General features: G+C 43.9%; 1 protein-coding gene across 3 annotated transcripts in view; it reads right to left on the reverse strand.

Annotated features, from left to right (window-relative positions):
- The window catches only part of akap6 (A kinase (PRKA) anchor protein 6), a 364,518-nt gene that overhangs the window by 34,745 nt on the left and 306,552 nt on the right, over positions 1-23,221 (reverse strand). For all 3 annotated transcript variants that reach the window (XM_061744324.1, XM_061744322.1, XM_061744323.1), the window contains 2 exons: positions 14,376-14,459; positions 13,336-13,488 (listed from right to left, as the gene is read on the reverse strand). In XM_061744324.1, the coding sequence (XP_061600308.1) occupies positions 13,336-13,488; positions 14,376-14,459 (237 nt within the window). The remainder of the gene's footprint in view (positions 1-13,335; positions 13,489-14,375; positions 14,460-23,221) is intronic.

The raw sequence follows: 23,221 nt of genomic DNA on the forward strand, positions 1-23,221 counted from the left end.
AAAACTTCATTTAACATGGGAGTCAATGAAGAGAGAGACAGGAACTGGCGTGTCTGTTGGCTCCCCCGTTAAAATTTTGTGCACACCACGCCTGTCAAAGTCACATTTTATAAATCACAACACCTATGTCTATATTCTGACCAAAAATGATCTGTCTACCTTTTACGGTTTGGCCGTGACCTCGAGTTACAAATAAGAAATCATGTTTTTTTTTCAGTGTCACTACACTCTAGCAAACTGACTCCCGTGCTCTAGATTTGAAAAAAAGTGATTTCCAGTCCTCGCTTGAGGGCTCATATCTTGAAAAGTGTACATTTTAGGAAAAAACTGTTTCGGGTTTGGAGAGAGAAGAGAAGTTTTCCTCCGTTTTGAAGTTTGAATGACGTTTCTACGTGCAAGTATGAGAAAGATACGTGACTCAGAAAAAAGGTGAATTTTGTCTTTTTTCTCGACATTTTCCCATCCGCTTTGAATGGCGCCATAGGAATACATAAGGAAAATGAGCTCCCCATTAGTTTGGAAATTTGGAAATGTTTTTGCACTTCGTGCAAAAACTATTCGTGCCATCGTTCTGAAAATCCACAGGACTGTAGTTAAATTCAGGGCCTACAACTTTCTAAATCGGTTCATAATTTTTCGAGTAACGGTGTGCGAGTGGTGAGGCCCCAAACTTCACGCAATGCGTTCCGGATGGGGCAAAAAGCGCACGTTTGTGCACGTTGCGCAAAAACGTGCACGCCAATCGCTAATAAAAGTCATACCCATCGATTCCCGATTAAGGCGCACGTTTCTACGTTTTTACTTTTCGCGTTTTCTCAAAGCTGTAGGAGGAGTAGCCGGACAAAGTTTTTACGGAAGAATATATAATAAACTAGACAAAATTCCCGGGAAATTTTGAAGTGCCACGGACTACTGCCGGATGATCGCGGGGCTTATTTGCACCCATGAAGGTCAAGGACTCGATACAGATTCCAATGACACCACCCATGACTCTCTATGTCAAACCATTCAAAAGTTATTACAGAAAATATAGAACCGCTAACTGAACCGCTAACGGGATCGCTAACGGGATCGCTAACGGGACCGCTAACGGGACCGCTAACCGAGCCGCTAACGGGATTGCTAACCGAGCCGCTAACAACCGCTAACGGAACCGCTAACGGGACCGCTAACGGGACCGCTAACGGAACCGCTAACGGGACCGCTAACGGGACCGCTAACGGGATCGCTAACGGGATCGCTAACGGGATTGCTAACCGAGCCGCTAACAACCGCTAACGGAACCGCTAACGGGACCGCTAACGGGACCGCTAACCGAGCCGCTAATGGGATCGCTAACGGGACCGCTAACAACCGCTAACAGAACCGCTAACGGGACCGCTAACAGAACCGCTAACAGAACCGCTAACGGGATCGCTAACAACCGCTAGCGGAACCGCTAACGGGACCGCTAATGGGATTGCTAACGGGACCACTAACGGGACCGCTAACAACCGCTAACGGAACCGCTAACAGGACCGCTAACAGAACCGCTAACAGAACCGCTAACGGGACCGCTAACGGGATCGCTAACAACCGCTAGCGGAACCGCTAGCGGAACCGCTAACGGGGTCGCTAACTGGACCGCTAACGGGATCGCTAACTGGACCGCTAACGGGACCGCTAACGGGATCGCTAACGGAATCGCTAACTGAACCGCTAACGGGACCGCTAACGGGATCGCTAACAACCGCTAGCGGAACCGCTAACGGGACCGCTAACGGGGTCGCTAACTGGACCGCTAACGGGAGCGCTAACTGGACCGCTAACGGGACCGCTAACGGGACCGCTAACGGGATCGCTAACGGAATCGCTAACTGAACCGCTAACGGGACCGCTAACCGAGCCGCTAACGGGATCGCTAACCAAGCCGCTAACGGGATCGCTAACGGGATTGCTAACAACCGCTAACGGGACCGCTAACGGGATTGCTAACGGGACCGCTAACGGGGTCGCTAACTGGACCGCTAACGGGATCGCTAACTGGACCGCTAACGGGACCGCTAACGGGATCGCTAACAGGACCGCTAACAGAACCGCTAACGGGACCGCTAACACCAATAACACTACCATCCCATAATAAACACCTACCATCCCATAATAACACTAACATCCTATAAAAACACCTGCCATCCCATAATAACACTAACATCCTATAAAAACACCTGCCATCCCATAATAACACTAACATCCTATAAAAACACCTGACATCCCATAATAACACTAACATCCTATAAAAACACCTGACATCCCATAATAACACCTATCGTGTGTGTGTGTGTGTGTGTGTGTGTGTGTGTGTGTGTGTGTGTGTGTGTGTGTGTGTGTGTGTGTTCATCTAAGGTTAAAAGGTCAGGGTTCAGATTTCTCCATTTTCCAGGTTATACTATGAAGTCTGTACTGAGTGAGTCATGTGACCAGTTCTGGGTCAGTCTAATCAGTCAACAGCTGAGCTCTGGTTGCTAGGGGCAACAAGAACCTGATACAGAGGGAGCGGGAATGACTCAGCTGGATTTTTGGTTGTGACAAACCTGAAATCACTCCACTTTGCGCTCAAACCGTAGCTCTTAGCAGAAAAACGAAAACATTTTGAGAAACAGAGAACCTACCAGATTATCTAAATGTTATTTTCATACAGATATTCCTTAAAATGTGTTAGTAACGGCAATTTGAAAACAAAAATGAGATTTTTTTTAAGAAAACTTCATTTAACATGGGAGTCAATGAAGAGAGAGACAGGAACTGGCGTGTCTGTTGGCTCCCCCGTTAAAATTTTGTGCACACCACGCCTGTCAAAGTCACATTTTATAAATCACAACACCTATGTCTATATTCTGACCAAAAATTATCTGTCTACCTTTTACGGTTTGGCCGTGACCTCGAGTTACAAATAAGAAATCATGTTTTTTTTTCAGTGTAACTACACTCTAGCAAACTGACTCCCGTGCTCTAGATTTGAAAAAAAGTGATTTCCAGTCCTCGCTTGAGGGCTCATATCTTGAAAAGTGTACATTTTAGGAAAAAACTGTTTCGGGTTTGGAGAGAGAAGAGAAGTTTTCCTCCGTTTTGAAGTTTGAATGACGTTTCTACGTGCAAGTATGAGAAAGATACGTGACTCAGAAAAAAGGTGAATTTTGTCTTTTTTCTCGACATTTTCCCATCCGCTTTGAATGGCGCCATAGGAATACATAGGGAAAATGAGCTCCCCATTAGTTTGGAAATTTGGAAATGTTTTTGCACTTCGTGCAAAAACTATTCGTGCCATCGTTCTGAAAATCCACAGGACTGTAGTTAAATTCAGGGCCTACAACTTTCTAAATCGGTTCATAATTTTTCGAGTAACGGTGTGCGAGTGGTGAGGCCCCAAAGTTCACGCAATGCGTTCCGGATGGGGCAAAAAGCGCACGTTTGTGCACGTTGCGCAAAAACGTGCACGCCAATCGCTAATAAAAGTCATACCCATCGATTCCCGATTAAGGCGCACGTTTCTACGTTTTTACTTTTCGCGTTTTCTCAAAGCTGTAGGAGGAGTAGCCGGACAAAGTTTTTACGGAAGAATATATAATAAATAATAAATAAGCCTGAGCAATAGTATGAGTGCCTCGTGCTGCGCACGAGGCACTCCTCCTCCATTGAGCTTGCGCAGCTCAATGGAGGAGGCGTGCCACGTGGCGCAGCCGTGGCACTAATAATAAATAAGCCTGAGCAATAGTATGAGTGCCTCGTGCTGCGCACGAGGCACTCCTCCTCCATTGAGCTTGCGCAGCTCAATGGAGGAGGCGTGCCACGTGGCGCAGCCGTGGCACTAATAATAAGCCTGAGCAATAGTATGAGTGCCTCGTGCTGCGCACGAGGCACTCCTCCTCCATTGAGCTTGCGCAGCTCAATGGAGGAGGCGTGCCACGTGGCGCAGCCGTGGCACTAATAAGCCTGAGCAATAGTATGAGTGCCTCGTGCTGCGCACGAGGCACTCCTCCTCCATTGAGCTTGCGCAGCTCAATGGAGGAGGCGTGCCACGTGGCGCAGCCGTGGCACTAATAAGAAAAGGGAAACTTTTCTGTATACCAATATATCGCCTTCATTTTCATGTTTTTCCTCATTTTTTCGGACGTGTTTTAGTTTTTGGGGATTTTTTTTTTCCACATCAGTGCGGGGTCATGCTGTACACCCGCTGGTGTGACGTGGGACTTTTGCGACTTTAGCTTGTTAGCAAAATGCTAGCAACATTGCCCTTTGGGCCATTCTGGACGATTGCAATATGGTCATGCCATTACTTGGCATGCCCATAATAAAAATAATAAAAAAAGGGAAACCTTTCTAGATACTAATTTAACGCCTTCATTTTTCAGGTTTTCTCGGCCGTGTTTCATTTTTTGGGGATTTTTTTTTCCCACAACAGAGCGGGGTCATGCTTTACACCCGCTGGTGCGCAGTGGGACCTTTGCGACTTTAGCATGTTAGCGAAACGCTAGCAACATTGCGTTTTGGGCCATTCTGGACGATTGCAATATGGTCATGCCACTACTTGGCATGCCCATAATTAAAGCTGCAAGCAGCGATGAACGGTCCTCCACCCTTGTGCACGTTCAGGCTGCAGTGGAAGCTTGTATGACTTGCATGTAGATTCTTCAGGCCTGGACATTTAGCGGATGAAACCAGCCACGACTCTCTATATCAAACCATTCAAAAGTTAAGGCAGAAAATAGGGATTATAAAATATCGACCGATCAGAAAAAGGGGTGGGGCTAATTCATGCCAATGAAGGTCAAGTACTCAAAACCGAGTCCGATGACACCACCCACGACCCTCTATGTCAAACCATTCAAAAGTTATGGCAGAAAATGGTGGAGGGGACGCTGGCGCTGAGGGAGTGAGACGCGTTTCCCCGTTGCTCCTTAAGATGTGACTTAATTTGATAATCTCCTGCATGTTTTTTGGTCACTTATAGCTGGAGAACATAGAACACACACCTTAGATTCTTTATATTTAACTTTTATTAGACAAAAGGACCAAAATGTCTTCCGCTGGCAAAAAAATCCGAACTATCGAGAGGAGGCCGCAGTAAAGCCCCGACTGTTCCTGACTCGGCTGCTCAGCAGGTGGATGATGCTGATGCTGATGGCACGCTCAATGCAGAGTTCGTGCAAACTATGATGGACTCCCTGAAAGACGACATCTTTGGGAAAATTGACTCTTTATCTTCCAGTCTCCGCTCCGACATTTCCTCTGTCCGAAAGGAGCTAAAAGAGTCGATTGAACCGCTGCAAGAAAAGGTCCAGAAACACGGGCAAACTATGCAAGAGTTTGAGCCAGCTGCTACGGATTACAGTGACCGCATCACGGAGTTAGAGACTACAGTTAAGAAGCTGACAGCTCAAGTCAAACACCTGGATGACCGATGCGAGGACTTAGAGGGGCAATCCAGGAGAAATAATATTCGGCTGGTGGGTCTACCGGAGGGATTGGAGGGGCCCCACACCACAGAGTTTATTGCCCAATTGCTGAAGCAAATACTTCGCCTGGACGAGCAGCCGCTGTCGGATCGAGCCCACCACACACTCCGGAACAAACCTAAGGAGGGAGAGGCGCCCCAACCACTCGTCGTAAGAGTTCATTACTTTCAGATTCTCAACGACATTCTGCGTCGGGCCGGGGAACTCTCTCCTCTCCTCTACCAGGGTAAGAGGATTTCCATCTTTGCTGACTACACCTCCACTGTCACCAAGAAGCGGGCTGCTTTTGGTAGTATTAAGCGTCAGCTCCACTCATGCCTGGGGGTGAAGTTTGGACTGCTGTTGCCGTCCCTGACCCACCAGTCTGGCCCTCGGCAGGAGGGTCCCCCCTTATGAGCCTGGTCCTGCTCAAGGTTTCTTCCCTCCTAAAGGGGAGTTTTTCCTTGCCACTGTTTGGCTTAAGGTTTTTCTCCCACTAGGGGAGTTTTTACCTGCCATTGTTTATGTAATAATTGCTCGGGGGTCATGTTCTGGGTATGGGTCTCTGGAAAGCGTCTAGAGACAACTCTGTTGTATTAGACGCTATATAAATAAAATTGAATTGAATTGAATTATAGCCGGCGGTACTTAGGATTACCCTGCAGAGCGGAAACACACACCGGTTCGAGGACCCAAAACTCTGAAGAAAGCAGTTTTTCCAAGTGTGTGAAGAGACATAGGTGAGCTAGCTGTGCTGGCTAACTAAGTTTATATGCTTTTGTTTTTTTTTTCACATCGACTTGGTCTGTAATCTCCAGTAAGTCATTGTTTCTTTTTATATTAATGGATAACGTTACTGATGTAGACACCTATTGTTTTCCAGTTGTGATAATTTTGTCAATTTTGCACGTGCTTACAGTTGTGTGATACTGTCACAGTTTTTCTTAGGTAGCTGTTGGCTATAGTAGTTAATGAGTATAATGATTATGATTGAGGGTTTAGCTGCTTTCATTGGGTTTGATCGGCGTGTCTCGTTTGGGGAGGCACTTCTGCCAAGGTGGGAGGGGTTAATGTGGGTCGTTTACCACACAAGGCTGTTGTACTGTGTGGTTTCTGTTTGTTTGACGTGTCGGCTTGGTCTGTCAGTGTTGAATACAGTCATTAGATACTGTTACTCACTATGGTCATTATTACGTTCATTATTATGTTTCATTTTTTACCTCACTGGATGCTGTTATGGCGTCACCTAAGTTAATACAGCGAGACAATAGTGGGATAACATTTTTAAACTGGAATTGTAGAGGTCTTAATAATCCTATCAAGCGCAGCAAAATCCTGCACCGTCTTCAACATTTGGGTGCCAAGATAATTTATTTACAGGAAACTCACCTTAGAGCCTCTGATCAGACCAGATTAAAAAGTAGCTGGATTGGTCATGTCTATCACTCCTCATTTCAGGGTAGATCCAGGGGAGTAGCTATTATACTGCACAAGTCAATTCCTTTTGTGTGTTCAAATGTAATCGCAGATCCAAACGGGAGGTATTTAATCGTTAGTGGTAAAATCTACAACACTCTAGTACTTCTTGTTAATATATATGCGCCAAACTGGGACAATGATTTATTTTTTAGAACTTTGTTTTCCCTTTTTCCGGATTTGTCCTCACACCTACTTATTTTAGGAGGGATTTCAATTGCTGGCTGGATCCGAAGCTGGACCTCTCTTCCACTCGTGACTCTGTTCCCTCTAGGTCTGCAAGGGTGATTGTTTAAAGAACAATTTACTGTCTCTGACCCCTGGCGTTGTTTTAACCCCTCTAGTAAGGAGTATTCATTTTTCTCACACGTTCATCATACTTTCACCCGTATAGACTATTTTCTTGTAGTTAATAGAATTCTTCCATCTGTTAAATCAATCTCATATAATGCAATAGTTATATCTGACCCAGTCACAATGAATATACATTTTAAAGGATCTGACAATAATCGTGCTCCATGGCATTTTAATAACCGTTTACTTTCAAATGAGGGCTTTGTGGAATTTATTTAGAATCAGATAGACGTTTTCCTTAGTGTAAACAAGACCCCTGATGTGTCTGCATCAGTCTTATGGGAGACCTTGAAGGCATATATTAGAGGTGAAATCATTTCTTACACCGGTTATGAGAGGAAAATAAAGAGGAGAAAACTTACTGAATTAACTAAAGGCATTGCACAATTGGATGCAATTTATGCTACCTCTCCTTCTCCAGATTTATATAAGGAGCGTCTCACCTTGCAGGCTGAGTTTGAGGTCTTGGCTGCAGATCATACAATAGAACTATTATTAAAACCTAGACACACTTATTATGAACATGGGGACAAGACTGGCAGATTGCTAGCCCATCAACTTCGACAAACTTCATCGTCTCACCAAATTCCTCAAATTCGAACACATTCAGGCTTAACAATAGATCCCAATAAAATTAATGATGAGTTTAAAGATTTTTACATATCATTGTATACGTCAGAAAATACGGCTGATTCCTCACATTTGGACAATTTCTTTAATTCACTTGAGATACCTACTATTCACTCTGATTCTGTTGATGATTTGGAGACAAACATTACCACAGAAGAGATTAGTAAATCAGCTAAATCCATGCAATGCGGCAAATGTCCAGGACCAGATGGATATCCTGTTGAATTTTATAGGAAATTTCTACATAAATTAGCCCCCACCTTAATTGATATGTATAATGAGTCATTTGAATATCTTAAATTACCCCACACTCTCACCCAGGCTTCCATTTCCCTTATATTAAAAAAGAATAAGGACCCTCTGTCCTGTGCCTCATATCGTCCAACCAGCTTGTTAAATGTAGACTTTAAACTACTATCGAAACTTTTAGCTTTGCGCCTTGATTCTACGCTTCCTTCTATTATCTCCCCGGACCAAACTGCCTTTATTAGAAAATACATACTCCTTTTTTAATTTGACGCTTTTGAAAGAGAAAAGTAATGCGCGTTGTCGCAGGATGGAGACGCACATTTTGATGTATAACACACCTGGGTGCACGTTACGGTTCGGGCCGTATTAATTGCCGAAGATATGGCATAAATTGCGGCAAAATTACATGATTAATTCAAAATGGCCGACTTCCTGTTGAGTTTCGGCCATGGCACCAAGAGACTTTTCTTTAAGTTGTGACATGATACAGGTGTGTACCGATTTTCGTGCATGTACGTCAAACCGTATTGCGGGGCTTGAGGCACAAAGTTTTCTAGGGGGCGCTGTTGAGCCATTTTGCCACGCCATTAATGCAAACCATTAAATATCTAATTTTTCGGCAGGCCTGACTTGGGTGCAAAATCTTCGCCAGGCTTGGCTTGCATGCAAAATTTGGGGCTTTTGGGGCACGTTTAGGGGGGGCAAAAAGGCCCTCATTTCGTCGGAAAAATAAAGAAAGAAAGAAAGAAAGAAAGAAAGAAAGAAAGAAAGAAAGAAAGAAAGAAAGAAAGAAAGAAAGAAAGAAAGAAAGAAAGAAAGAAAGAAAGAAAGAAAGAAAGAAAGAAGAAAAAAAAAAAAATTCCTTCAGATACAATAGGGCCTTCGCACTGTAAGTGCTCGGGCTCTAATAAGGAAGGGGGCAAATGTTTTTTCACACAACTGTAGATGCTCAGCACTTATACTTTGTCTTGGTGTTGTTGTTGTTTCTGCTGAGTGCTTGAGTTCATAAACTCGTTATCAGCCAGACTGGTAACTACCGGGTTAATACATAGTAAGTGCCAGTGGTCTGGGTTTTACCTGCAGGAAAATGGTCATGCAGAAACTGAACTGGCCTTTAGGTGCATTACAGCCTCCAGTTTCACCACCTGGAGGTCTCTTTTACCACAGGTGAAGAGCTCCTGCAACACACTAATAAAGTTCTGCACCGGTTTGTCTTCTCTCTCGTCTATCAGCTTCCAATTTCCATTTTGGTGCAGGCTGGCACAAGGTGCTTTAAGTGTTGAACTTCTGTTTTCTACTTTCAGTAGACCTCATCTTTCTGTCAGTGGCCAGAAAAAACCTTTGGAAAAAAGGTAAGGCTGAGCTCCAAGAAGGTTCTTTTTATGTCAGTATCCAGGCAGGTTTCCCTCTGTTTCACCAAACCTTATTTCAACTTAAGACACCTCAGTTGCTTTATATCTACCCATGCTCCATTTTCACAGTTTGAACCAGGATCATTTCTGTGCCTGCCACCTCAACCTGTTGATTGATGACCATCCGGCCTACATGGTGCACCTGTGTATAGGAGTGAGAATAGCTCTGGGCCACACCCCATTTGGCATCCGTAGGACATAATTGCTGTTGCAGTTCACAGCAGCCCGGCCCCACATGCTTCTCGACCCTAGTCACCTAATCAAACTTCAAAAACTCCATCAGAGTGCAGACTTACTCGCTGTGCCAGTTTCATTATGCTCGAGATACTTACCTGTTGAAAGTTAGCATTTTATCTCTTCCCTACATTTCCTGGACCCATTACATTTTTCAATTCAATTTTATATAGCATCTATTACAACAGAAGTTGTCTCTAGGCGCTTTCCAGAGACCAGAACATGACCCCCGAGCAATTATTACAGAAACATAACGTGAACAGTTGCAGGTAAAAAACTCCCCAAGTGGGAGAAAAACCTAAAGCCAAACAGTGGCAAGAAAAACTCCCCTTAAGGAGGGAAGAAACCTGGACCAGGACCTGGATCATAAGGGGGTAGAAACCTGGACCAGGACCTGGATCATAAGGGGGGAAGAAACCTGGACCAGGACCTGGATCATAAGGAGGTAGAAACCTGGACCAGGACCTGGATCATAAGGGGGTAGAAACCTGGACCAGGACCTGGATCATAAGGGGAGACCTGGACCAGGACCTGGATCATAAGGGGGTAGAAACCTGGACCAGGACCTGGATCATAAGGGGGAAAGAAACCTGGACCAGGACCTAGATCATAAGGGGGGACCTGGACCAGGACCTAGATCATAAGGGGGGGCTCCTGCTGAAGACCAGCTGGGCAGGGCAGGAAAAGAGAGAACAGACAGAGAGAATGAAGAACAGAGAAAGGAGAGACACAGACACAATGGCTAACTGGTGCATTGCTAAGATAACTATACAGGCTATAGTAGTCCGATCTGCAGAGTGTGTACCTACTTTTAAGAGCAAGCTAACAAGCCTCACTATGGAGTCGCCAATCCCCATAGTCGGTTTCTCAACAGATGTGTCGCTGAGTGGGGATAAACGGTTAGACACATGAAGCGGGTGGTGGTGTTCCGTGTGCCCTTTAGGACTACGCTTCCTCCGAACCGTCACCCAGCCGCCCTGCCTGGCCGGCTGCTCGGGAGCTGCAGGGGAGCGGCTAACAGCAGCTACTTTAGGCCGGTCCACCGCTACTTTAGCATGGCTAGATGATGAGTCTACCGGACTATTGTCCAGTTGGCGGAACCGGACCTCTAACTCACTGAGCCTCGCCTCCTATGATATGAATAAAGTACACTTCAGACACTTACCGTCTTCACTAAAGAAGGCAGAGGAATAGCTAAACATTTCACACACTGAGCAGCAAGAGGGAGAAACGGAAGGCCATGCTAACAGACAGAAAATGTACCGGTGGTTGGTGACAATGATTACAGAAGAGAAAATGTGCAAGTGTTAAATTAAAGACAAAGGTTTACCAGATATAGTATTTATCAGAAAACAATCTAAGTTTAGAAAAAAAAGTCTGGAGGAATCAGAGCCCGCAACACTGTGCAATGGCAACAGACTGTAAACAACAGGAAGTGACACAATACGTGACGCAATACGTTATCCAATCAGCCTCTGATCTGAGCTAACCAGCAGACCCATCTCCTCCTAGGACTAGAGCTTTATAAAGCACACACTGTTCGGATTCATCCTTTGTTTTCCCTGGACCCTGGCCAAAGGACTAACATCATGGATTAGTGGACTTTAGATCTGGCTGCAAGGACTTTTCAGAGCTCAGCATACCAATTTTCCAATAAATCTTCTAAAATGCCACCATGTCTGAGTCTGCTTTTGGTTTAGTTCTGAGTACAAGCTAAACACCTGAGGTACAAGGGTTCATTTGAATTTCAGATGTTAGTTAAATGTACAGACTTCTACCCCTCCAGGAGAGCAATGTGAAAACATCTTTCTGATGACTGACCTTTGCAGATTTACAGCATGAGACGACCTAGTCCAGGTCATTTATTCAGGGTAAAAACTATTAATGATCTCCTCCACTAAAAAGTCAGTTTAAAAGGAAAGTGAATCATTCGCACATGCTACAAAAACATTAGTAAAACATGCATGGACACAACCAGAAACCAAGAGAGTAGCATCAGTTTAACATTCAGCAATAGTGCGTATTTATAAACTAAACCACCCATATATATGCCCCACCGTTTTTTTTTCTCTCTGGATTTCCCTCTGCCCCTTGTTGTTTCTCTTTTTATTCCTCTCCCATCTCCAGTTGAAGTGAAATTACTCTCCAGGCAGGCAGGGAGGCCAGAGTGTCTGGCCTCTGCCATTTGTCTTCTCCTCTACAGCATACATGTGTGTATTTGTGTGTGAATGTGGGTAAAAAGAAAGTCCACCTCCAGCATGAGTGAGAGAAATGGGCTAATTTCTAAGTAGTTGCTCAGAAATGTTCATCAATAAGCAGAAAAATGGGTCTGTAATGATTTGTGTTTGATGAGAAGTATGTAACAATTACTACAGTAAGAGGACACCACGTGCACCCACAAAAACCCACGTCAGTTAAATGGGAAGGAACAAAAATGTTTTCATCCATATGCATTTTTAAGGAAAGAGGTTGATGTTTGACACACGGGTTAGTTTAATTGTTAATTATAATAATCCTGTATCAAACTTTCCCTAAAAAGATATTAACCCTTGTGCTGTCTTTGGGTAAAGGAAGGAGGAAGAGAAGAAGGGAGGAATAAAAGAAGGAAGGAAGGAAGGAAGGAAGGAAGGAAGGAAGGAAGGAAGGAAGGAAGGAAGGAAGGAAGGAAGGAAGGAAGGAAGGAAGGAAGGAAGGAAGGAAGGGAAAAAAGAAGGAAGGAAGGAAAGAAGGAAGGAAAGAAGGAAGGAAGGGAAAAGGAAGGAAGGAATTGAGAAAAGAAGGAAGGAAGGAAGGAAGGAAGGAAGGAAGGAAGGAAGGAAGGAAGGAAGGAAGGAAGGAAGAAAGGAAGGAAGGAAGGAAGGAAGGGAGAAAAGAAGGAAGGAAGGAAGGAAGGAAGGAAGGAAGGAAGGAAGGAAGGAAGGAAGGAAGGAAGGAAGGAAGGAAGGAAGGAAGGAAGGAAGGAAGGAAGGGAAAAAAGAAAGAAGGAAAGGAGTAAAGAAGGAAGAGAGGAAGGAAGGAGAGAGCAGGAGGAAAGAAGGACAGGAGAATTAGGTCATTTTGACCCAAAGACACAAGGGTTAAATTGAGAAAAAAATGTTATTTTACTGAAATGAATGAGTTTGAATTACAAAGAGAAGTCATGTTTCAACTCTGTACCGACTGGCTTCATTATTTCATTACTCTTACAGTAACCGTGTTTAGACATGAATATTGGACCTACAAGGCGGTCAGCCGGGTTCCAACGCCTCTTTACTTGAGGACAAATGTAGCAGCTAACAGGAATGAAGTTGATATCAGGTACTGATATGTACCAATATGGCGTAAAAGACAATCTCAACACAATTGAAGAAAAAGTAAGAGCAACATTTGTTAGTACAGTATGTGATCTTTTGCTTGTAAGAGTCATTCTAAAGAGGGATCCAGAAAGGGCATCGTTACCACCACAACACCACTAGTCTGTCATATTTTACATTCAATGGCATAAAGTGTAAAAGTGAGCGAGTGCTAACCTGCTGCTCTCCCAGATCTCTGCTCAGTCTGTTCTGCCACTGCAGCGCCTGCATCACGATCGCCTCCCACCTCCTCTCCAGGTTGATTGACAGCAGCTGCAGGGCCTCTTGGTGCATCTCCGCATCCGGGCCCACCTCCGCCATGGGACCAGACTGGCCCACACAGGAATAATACTTTTATGTCATCAAAGCTTCATTTCACAAGATGCAGTATAATAAATAAATGCTTACACTGATCCATTACAGTTGGGTTGTCGAAAGAAAAAAGCAAAACGAAGAATGAAAAACATCGCTGAACATGCAACAGCCAAAGGTTTGTTCTGTCTTCTTAATAAACATTGATTCAACTTGTAATGTACGGAAATATACGGAAGAGTATTAGGGCCAGGCAGGAGAAAAATAAAAATAATATTTTAGAGGAGGAAGTTTTTTTTTTCATTATGCACTTCAAGTAAAAAGTCGAAATGTCGAAAAAAAAGTTGAAATGTCGAGATTAATGTTGAAGTACAATTTTGAGAAAAAAGTCGAAATGTTGAAAAAAAAGTCGAAATGTTGAGAAAAAAGTCAAAATTTCGTGACTAAAGTCGAAATGTTGAGAAAAAAATTGAAATTTCAAGAAAAAAGTCTAAATGTCGAGAATATTGTTGAAGTATAATTTCGAAAAAAAGTCGAAATGTTGAGAAAAAAGTCAAAATTTCGTGAATAAAGTCGAAATGTTGAGAAAAAAGTTGAAATGTCAAAAAAAAAGTCGAAATGTTGAGAAAAAAGGCGAAATTTAGACTTTATTCACGAAATTTAGACTTTTTTCTCGAAATTGTATTTCAACAATCTCGACATTTCAACTTTTTTCTCAACATTTCGTCTTTTTTCTCGAAGTGCACAATAAAAACAAATCTTCCACTCTCAAATTTTTTTTCTCTTGCCTGACCCTAATACTCTTCCGTAGAAATAAAATTACTCATGCCACTTAACTCATTTTTCTAACCCTTTATATACGATTAGATTTCTCAGTGTCATTATTCTTGGCTTGTATTTCTCACCTGGCTCTGCTGCAGCAGCTTCTCACACAGTTTCAGGACGGAGGAGACTCCCCGGCGTCGGCCTCGTATCTCTGAGCACAGCGACTGTGAGACGAACATCACGGAAACAAGAGAAGAAAACCCCAGTGGATATCAGTGCTAAGACATAACTGCAGCAATTAAAGTCCACAACATACGCTTCTGCTGTTTGATGGTAAAAGCTGACAACATCTTCACTTCATATTTAGCTTTCAATGAAAAGTAATTGAAGCCACTGTGAAAAGCATTCAATTGTTTTGGTAACATCATACTCATGGGGTCAAACCTGGTATTATGGGAACAGGAAGTGATCACCAAACAGACCAGGGTCACAAAACATGACAATCAATCAATCAATCAATCAATCAATCAATCAATCAATCAATCAATCAATCAATCAATCAATCAATCAATCAATCAATCAATCAATCAATCAATCAATCAATCAATCAATATTTGTATTGAAGATTGCACCAAAGTGCTTCACAACAATTAAAATCATTTAAAATTAAAGCTGCAAGCAGCGATGAACGGTCCTCGCACCCTTGTGCACGTTCAGGCTGCAGTGGAAGCTTGTATGACTTGATGTAGATTCTTCAGACCTGGACATTTAGTGGATGAAACCAGCCACGACTCTCTGTATCAAACCATTCAAAAGTTATGGCAGAAAGTAGGAACTATCAGATATCGACCAATTAGATGAAGGGGCGGGGCTAATTAGCAACAATTATGTTCAAGGACTCAAAACCGAGTCCGATGACACCACCCACGAGTCTTTATGTCAAACCATTCAAAAGTTATGGCAGAAAGTAGGAACTATCAGATATCGACCAATCAGATGAAGGGGCAGGGCTAATTTGCAGCAATTAATGTATAATGTATACCTGACCAAAAGGTGGCGCTATGAAGTTCATCCAAGATTGTCATATACACTTGTTCAGAATGGAAGCCTGATTAAATGTCCAGATTTTGGGTCAAAATTTGACTACCTCTAACGGCGACGCCCTTTGATAAAAAGTTACAGTTTTCACTGTCAGTCATCGTCATAGTAGGAATAGAAGAGGAAGACCAAGCTCCAGCTGTATTGCATATATATTTTATACCAAATGCCATTCCTCACGGTGATAGTGATAGTACTACACTTGCTGGTGTATCCCCCGGTATGCAGATGGCACCTAAACCTTCAGACCCGTTCCCCACAATTCAGTTCCATCCATCCCCGACCTGTCGTCCTCACTCAAGAGAACTAATACCATCAGCATCAGATCATTTTCTTCCTACAATTAATGCAGCTTTTCTCTAGTGTGGCATTGTGGGTAGCACTTGAAGGTGCACTTTCTTTCACTTTTACTTTTGTAGACAGATGTGTCTTGATAATCAAGACACATCTTGGAGTCATTTTTCAAACTGCCAGACAGCTCGTGCTCCTGACCTTTTTGTCCCGTTGAAGCAATGTTTGTTTGATGAAAAGAACATCATTATCAGAGGCATAGATTGAGGCCACATCTATCAAAGCAGCCTCTCTCTTGGAGGAAAAAAAAGGGAGCTACATTCACTTCTACAGATTCAACTCCTCCTATACCCACAGTTCATGAGGGTCGAGGTTCGTTACAGCTTATTAGCATAAAGGCAGAATCAGTGCTCGGATACTTGATCAGCAGTTATGAATAAAATAAATGACAGCAACCCTTTATCACAGGGATACTGGAACCCCCCCCCCCCCAGCTCCAGCTCCGCCCCCCCAACCCTCAACCCTCAACCCAGCCCTCTCCCTGGCCGCCTAAAGAACAAGAAACAACAATTGGTGATGTCTTTTCTGTATCACTGTATGCTGATGAGTTTTCACACTCAAAGGTCAATGTGTGTGTGTGTGTGTGTGTGTGTGTGTATGTGTGTGTGTGTGTGTGTGTGTGTGTGTGTGTGTGTGTGTGTGTGTGTGTGTGTGTGTGTGTGTGTGTGTGTGTGTGTGTGTGCGTGTGTGTGTGTGTGTGTGTGTGTGTGCGTGTGTGTGTGTGTGTGCGTGTCTGCAAGTTTGAATATTTGCCCATGCTGGTGGGTGTACGAGTGTCAGTAGAAGTGTGTGTGTGCGAGCATATGCACACACTTCTGTGTGTGTGTGTGTGTGTGTGTGAAGGAGAAGAGAACAGGGGGGACCAGCCTTACCGCTGCAGCCGTGACCAAACACGTCCAAACCCCAAACTATTTATGCTAATCCCTCCTGCTTGCTGAAAAGCACTTCCTTTATATTTTCTTTACATTTTCCAATAAATATTAAACACTATTACAATGAAATGGGAATCTCTGTTCTTTTCTCTCTTTTACTTTCACACAGACTCACACTCCACTTCTTTCTCACACACACACACACACACACACACACACACACACACACACACACACACACACACACACACACACACACACACACACACACACACACACACACACACACACACTAGAGACGTCTTTCATCTCCTTCTCACTTTCTAGAGTTTAGCATATTTGTGGCTTGGTGGTTGTCTAAACAGGAGATGGGATGCAGAATTCTGCAGCAAGGATCAAGAGGACACGCCGGGAGCGTGCATGAGTGTGTGGATGAAGGTGAATTTATTCTGTACAAGTGTCTATTATGTTGAAGGGAGAGGTGCTAAAGAACAACAAAAGGCCTGAATAATACCAGCTCCGTCCCAAATAACTGCAGTAAATGGTTTGAAGGAGCAGGTTCAGGTGAATCTCTACGTTGTAGCTAGAAAAGGAACTCATCTGCTTCGGTCAGAGGACGATGGTCATAACTCTAAAATCCAAGTCATTGAGCAATATCAATATAAAACGGTCTGTTTTAAATGTTCAGGGTTTAGGAAAGTGAACATTAAGTCTCTGTTGTTTTTGTTCGTTTTAATGCAGACACTTGCCTCTCATACCTTTGGCTTTACTTGGACTCAGTGAGCTCCACAGACACATTCAGACAAATATTAGCTAAAAAGCTTTTCCTTCAACCTGCCTGGGAAGTTGTAGAGTATCAGCAGAGGAAGGGATGAAGCATGCAGAGGGATAGGTGGAAGAAGAGGAAAAGAAAGGTAATTTAGAGTAAAGATGGAGGAAGATTACCGTGATTTGAGAAAAAAAGGCAGAGATATTGGATTGAAAAGAGGAATCTGAGAGAAAGTATAGCTAACCGCTTCTTATGGCCACTCCCTGGAATAGCATCGCAATCTTTTTTTTTGTTTTTGGTATACTGTATAAGGATGCCACTGGCTGAAGTTCCTGTCGTATCTGCAAGTCACCAAAGTTTCTCAAAGTGCCGGGCTGACAGCTGAGTGGAGTTGGACCAGAAAGGAAACATGCTAATAAACTGCGTATAAACGATAGACAGACAATATTATGTGATACACGGTCACAATCCAGGACAGGGTTTGGCACGGGACACCTAAAGGACGGTAAGGACAGGGTTTGGCAGGACACCTGAAGAAGGGTGACAACAGGGTTTGGCATAGGACACTTAAAGGACGGTAAGGACAGGGTTTGGTACGGGACACCTGAAGGAGGGTAAGGACAGGGTTTGGCATAAGACACTTAAAGGAGGGTAAGGACAGGGTTTGGTACGGGACACCTGAAGGAGGGTAAAGACAGGGTTTGGCGTGGGACACCTAAAGGATGGTAAGGACAGGGTTTGGCATAAGACACCTAAAGGAGGGTAAGGACAGGGTTTGGTACGGGACACTTAAAGGAGGGTAAGGACAGGGTTTGGTACGGGACACCTGAAGGAGGGTAAGGACAGGGTTTGGCACGGGACACCTAAAGGACGGTAAGGACAGGGTTTGGCATAGGACACCTAAAGGATGGTAAGGACAGGGTTTGGCATAAGACACCTAAAGGAGGGTAAGGACAGGGTTTGGTACGGGACACCTGAAGGAGGGTAAGGACAGGGTTTGGCATAAGACACCTAAAGGATGGTAAGGACACTGTTTGGCATAAGACACCTAAAGGACGGTAAGGACAGGGTTTGGCATAGGACACCTAAAGGAGGGTAAGGACAGGGTTTGGTACGGGACACCTAAAGGATGGTAAGGACAGGGTTTGGTACGGGACACCTGAAGGAGGGTAAATAAGGAAATGTGTAAATGCATTATTTTCCACAATTATAAAGTGTTTTAGTTGTCTTGTATAACCCTCTCTCATTATGAATTGTATGCAAAAACACAAGCTTGTATTGTATTCTTATTTTTTAGTCATGAAATTTTACAAACACTGACCTGTTTAGAAATATGCGTGCATGTTCAGAGGACATGATGCCAAAGTGAATCAACTGACAAATAGTAAGATAACGGCAGCTACTGTGCAAATGAGCTGTATGTGTCATAGAGCTGTAGATGATCAGGGGAAACACACTGATTACAGAGTACGAGTCAACTCTCATCAAGTGGCACAAAATAAGAACAATTTCTTTTTTTTTCTTTTTAAAAATTGTTCTAAAAAGCACTTACAACAACGTCATCCGATTACACATCACGGCTTCAGCTAATGATTATTTTACTATTTGAATAAATCCGTTTTTACATTGCTTATTCTTAAATCTCTACCTCCGGAAAACAAAACCTGCTTAGCTCCCCTCATGTCCTCTTAAAACTGCTGACACCTGTCACGAAGAGTTGGATGGAGGGAGGAAAAAGAGGAAGAAAAGAGAATAGTTCGAAGAGCTTGTGTCATTTCCACATAAGTGTTCTTCATGACTGTAAAGCACTTTGAAATAAGAGACACACTAGATAAAGGGGATACTTGAATTTTGATTAAACTATTGCCTATATAAAACCACTATTTAACCATTCAGGGCTGTTAGAGAAATTTCCATTGAATATTATTTCACAAAAGAAGCATAGCTCTTCAAAGACCAACTATGAATGTAGTCAACGCCATCTTCCAGCACTTTAAAATGGTGATAACTGGTGTAAATCGTGCCACTTATTTGGTATGTGACATTAAGACATGAACAATGTGGGGATAGGGAAACAACCCAAACAAAACAAAAATGAAAAAACGGAAACACAGAAGAAGGAGAAGGTCTTTATGATATTTCTGTCAGTCTTATTCAGATCTGCTGCAGCATAGAACGCAACAAGAGATCCTCCGGACCTCCACAGCAGCTCCTTCAGACTGCTAGAGATCCTTCAGACTGCTACAGGATAACCTTCCAACCGCTGCAGGAGATCCTTCAGACCTCTACAGGAGATCCTCCAGACCTCTACAGGAGATCCTCCAGACCTCTACAGGAGATCCTTCAGACCTCTACAGGAGATCCTCCAGACCTCTACAGGAGATCCTTCAGACCTCTACAGGAGATCCTCCAGACCTCTACAGACCCTCCAGACCTGTACAGGAGATCCTTCAGATCTCTACAGGAGATCCTCCAGACCTCTACAGGAGATCCTTCAGACCTCTACAGGAGATCCTCCAGACCTCTACAGGAGATCCTCCAGACCTCTACAGACCCTCCAGACCTGTACAGGAGATCCTTCAGACCTCTACAGGAGATCCTTCAGATCTCTACAGGAGATCCCTCAGACCTCTACAGATCCTCCAGACCTCTACAGGAGATCCTTCAGACTTCTACAGAAGATCCTCCAGACCTCTACAGGAGATCCCTCAATCTGGTACAGCAGATCCCTCAGACCTCTACAGGAGATCCTCAGACCTCTACAGGAGATCCTTCAGACCTCTACAGGAGATCCTTCAGACCTCTACAGCAGATCCTTCAGACCTCTACAGGAGATCCTTCAGACCTCTACAGGAGATCCTTCAGACCTCTACAGGAGATCCTCCAGACCTCTACAGGAGATCCTTCAGACCTCTACAGGAGATCCTCAGACCTCTACAGGAGATCCCTCAATCTGGTACAGCAGATCCTTCAGACCTCTACAGGAGATCCTTCAGACCTCTACAGGAGATCCTTCAGACCTCTACATGAGATCCTTCAGACCTCTACATGAGATCCTTCAGACCTCTACATGAGATCCTTCAGACCTCTACAGGAGATCCTTCAGACCTCTACAGGAGATCCCTCAGACCTCTACAGGAGATCCCTCAGACCTCTACAGGAGATCCCTCAGACCTCTACAGGAGATCCCTCAGACCTCTACAGGAGATCCCTCAGACCTCTACAGGAGATCCTTCAGACCTCTACAGGAGATCCCTCAATCTGGTACAAGAGATCCTTCAGACCTCTACAGCAGACCCTTCAGACCTCTACAGGAGACCCTTCAGACCTCTACAGGAGATCCTTCAGACCTCTACAGGAGATCCTTCAGACCTCTACAGGAGACCCTTCAGACCTCTACAGGAGACCCTTCAGACCTCTACAGGAGATCCTTCAGACCTCTACAGGAGATCCTTCAGACCTCTACAGGAGACCCTTCAGACCTCTACAGGAGATCCTCCAGACCTCTACAGGAGATCCTTCAGACCTCTACAGGAGATCCTCCAGACCTCTACAGGAGATCCTTCAGACCTCTACAGGAGATCCTTCAGACCTCTACAGCAGATCCTTCAGACCTCTACAGGAGATGCATACACGTGCAGGTGATGCAAGCAAAAAAAAGGGTAGAGCGGATTAAATAACAATAATGATGAAAGAAGAGAGCGCGCAAGAGGGAAAACATAAGCCACAGATAAAGAAAAAAAAGCATACACAATAATTTTACGTTTCAACAATGAGCCTGAGAAAAATAACCAATCTCTGAAAAAGATTTTTTTTAAACGAGCCGATAAACTGTAAAGGAAAGTGGAAAAGATATAGCAAGAGACAGATAGAGGTGAATATTGCTGCTTGCTTTGTGACCCAGTGGAAATTTTAATCAATTACCATTAATTAGAAATCTCTGATTCATTTTATTTCTTGATTAAGTCAATTAAAACCACAAGAACTCTTTATCGTACAAGCCTAATGAATTCCTGTCGACAATTTGTTCCCCCACATATTCCCTGTTCTGCTGCTAAGGCAGCCTAGAGCAACCGGCACTGTAGTCTGTATAAACATCCTCATCTGTTCCCAATGCCTCTCCTCCTCCTGTCCATTCGGACTGTCACTTTCTTTCAGTTTTCACACCACTTTGTTCTGTGCTCTTACAACAGCAGTTCTTTTGTTTGTGAGTTTTCTCAGGTATAATTGCTTGTGTCAAAAGAAGAAAAAATATCCATACAAATGCAAGAAATACTACAGTACATCCATGTTGTCTGTCAAAGTTTACGCAGCAGCACCTTGGCAGGTATCATTTAGACGGCATGTTTAGGTAGTTATTCCAATGGGATCTGTAAGCAAAGATTCAACATTCTTCTGATCTGAACTAAATTTCCTAAAAGTGCTAAAAAAACAACAAACAAACAGAAGAAAAAAAAACACTAAACTTCGGCCTTCAAGCCTCAAGACATCTTCTTATCGGTTGGATTTCAGTGAAGTGGTTAAAACGGCTAGTTTTGTTGAATTCCCAAAGTGTTGGAGTGTCACTGATTCCAGAGTGTTTTCCCACTCTCAAAAACGTTGCCAATAATTTCAGCATAAAAAGGGTCTCATATAGGACACAATATTGGCTACACTCACTGCTGCTGTTGGGATGCTGCACAGAAGAGTAGAGACACACCAGCGAATCCATGTAGGGCACGTGTTGCTAGGAGACCAAAAAGCTTTCAGGAATTGGTTGGCAGATATTAGCTAGTTTCTGAAGCCAGTGAGATGGATGTACACTGTATCTTTCTCCCTGTCGCCAAAAAAGCTCTGGCATCAAACATAGCCGCTGGATGAGGAGAAGACAAGCTTCATAGATAAGGGTGTGTGTCAATAATATCCTCCAACATACGAACACACACACACATGTGGAGAGTTCCAGCCTATCCAGGAGCTGCAGATACAATGACAGTTTTCAGGTTTACATCAGGCTTTTTTTTTTAAATCGCTCAACCACCATTTAAATACACACTCAATCAAAGCTTGTACGTGTGCTTGATATTAACATAAACACAAACTAATGTAGTTTTGATTTCTTTCCACACCAAAGGTTTCCCCTTTAATGTCAATGTGTCTTCAAACTCTTCCTGTATGGTTCAGGGAAGTTGGACACCACCAAATCATTGTCTTTGCTTTCTGCCAGATTGACCCCCCACTCGAAATCGGCACACACATCCTTGCTCCCTTGTGTTCTTGTGCTGTACACAACTCCAATGAACCTGGAGGGCTGCTCCAGTAAGGTGCTTCCTTCAACAAACAATACAAACATATTCACACCTTCAAAAATGCATCTATGCTCAAACTTCTAAAAGCTTTAACTTGCAAAGAGGTACCTCCTGGACGCCTCCCTAGGGAGGAGTTCCAGGCATGTCCCTCCTCCCTAGGGAGGAGTTCCAGGCATGTCCCTCCTCCCTAGGGAGGAGTTCCAGGCATGTCCCTCCTCCCTAGGGAGGTGTTCCAGGCATGTCCCACTGGGAGGAGACCCCAGGGAAGAGCCAGGGCACACTGGAGAGATTAGCTGGAGGAAATGTCTGGGGTGAGGAAAGTGTGGGCATCTCTGTTGAGGCTGCTTCCCCCACGACCCGGTTCCGGATAAGCGGTGGAAGATGGATGGATGGATGGATGGATGGATGGATGGATGGATGGATGGATGGATGGATGGATGGATGGATGGATGGATGGATGGATGGATGGATGGATGGATGGACGGACGGACGGATGGATGGATGGATAAGTCTTTATGCTGATGATCTACTAGGCTTCCTCCACAACTCACAAACCTCACTGTCACAGACAATTGCACTCATAGATGGATTTTCATCTATATCTGACT

Source organism: Cololabis saira, chromosome 16, assembly GCF_033807715.1.
Source record: "Cololabis saira isolate AMF1-May2022 chromosome 16, fColSai1.1, whole genome shotgun sequence".
Lineage (NCBI taxonomy): Eukaryota > Metazoa > Chordata > Actinopteri > Beloniformes > Belonidae > Cololabis > Cololabis saira.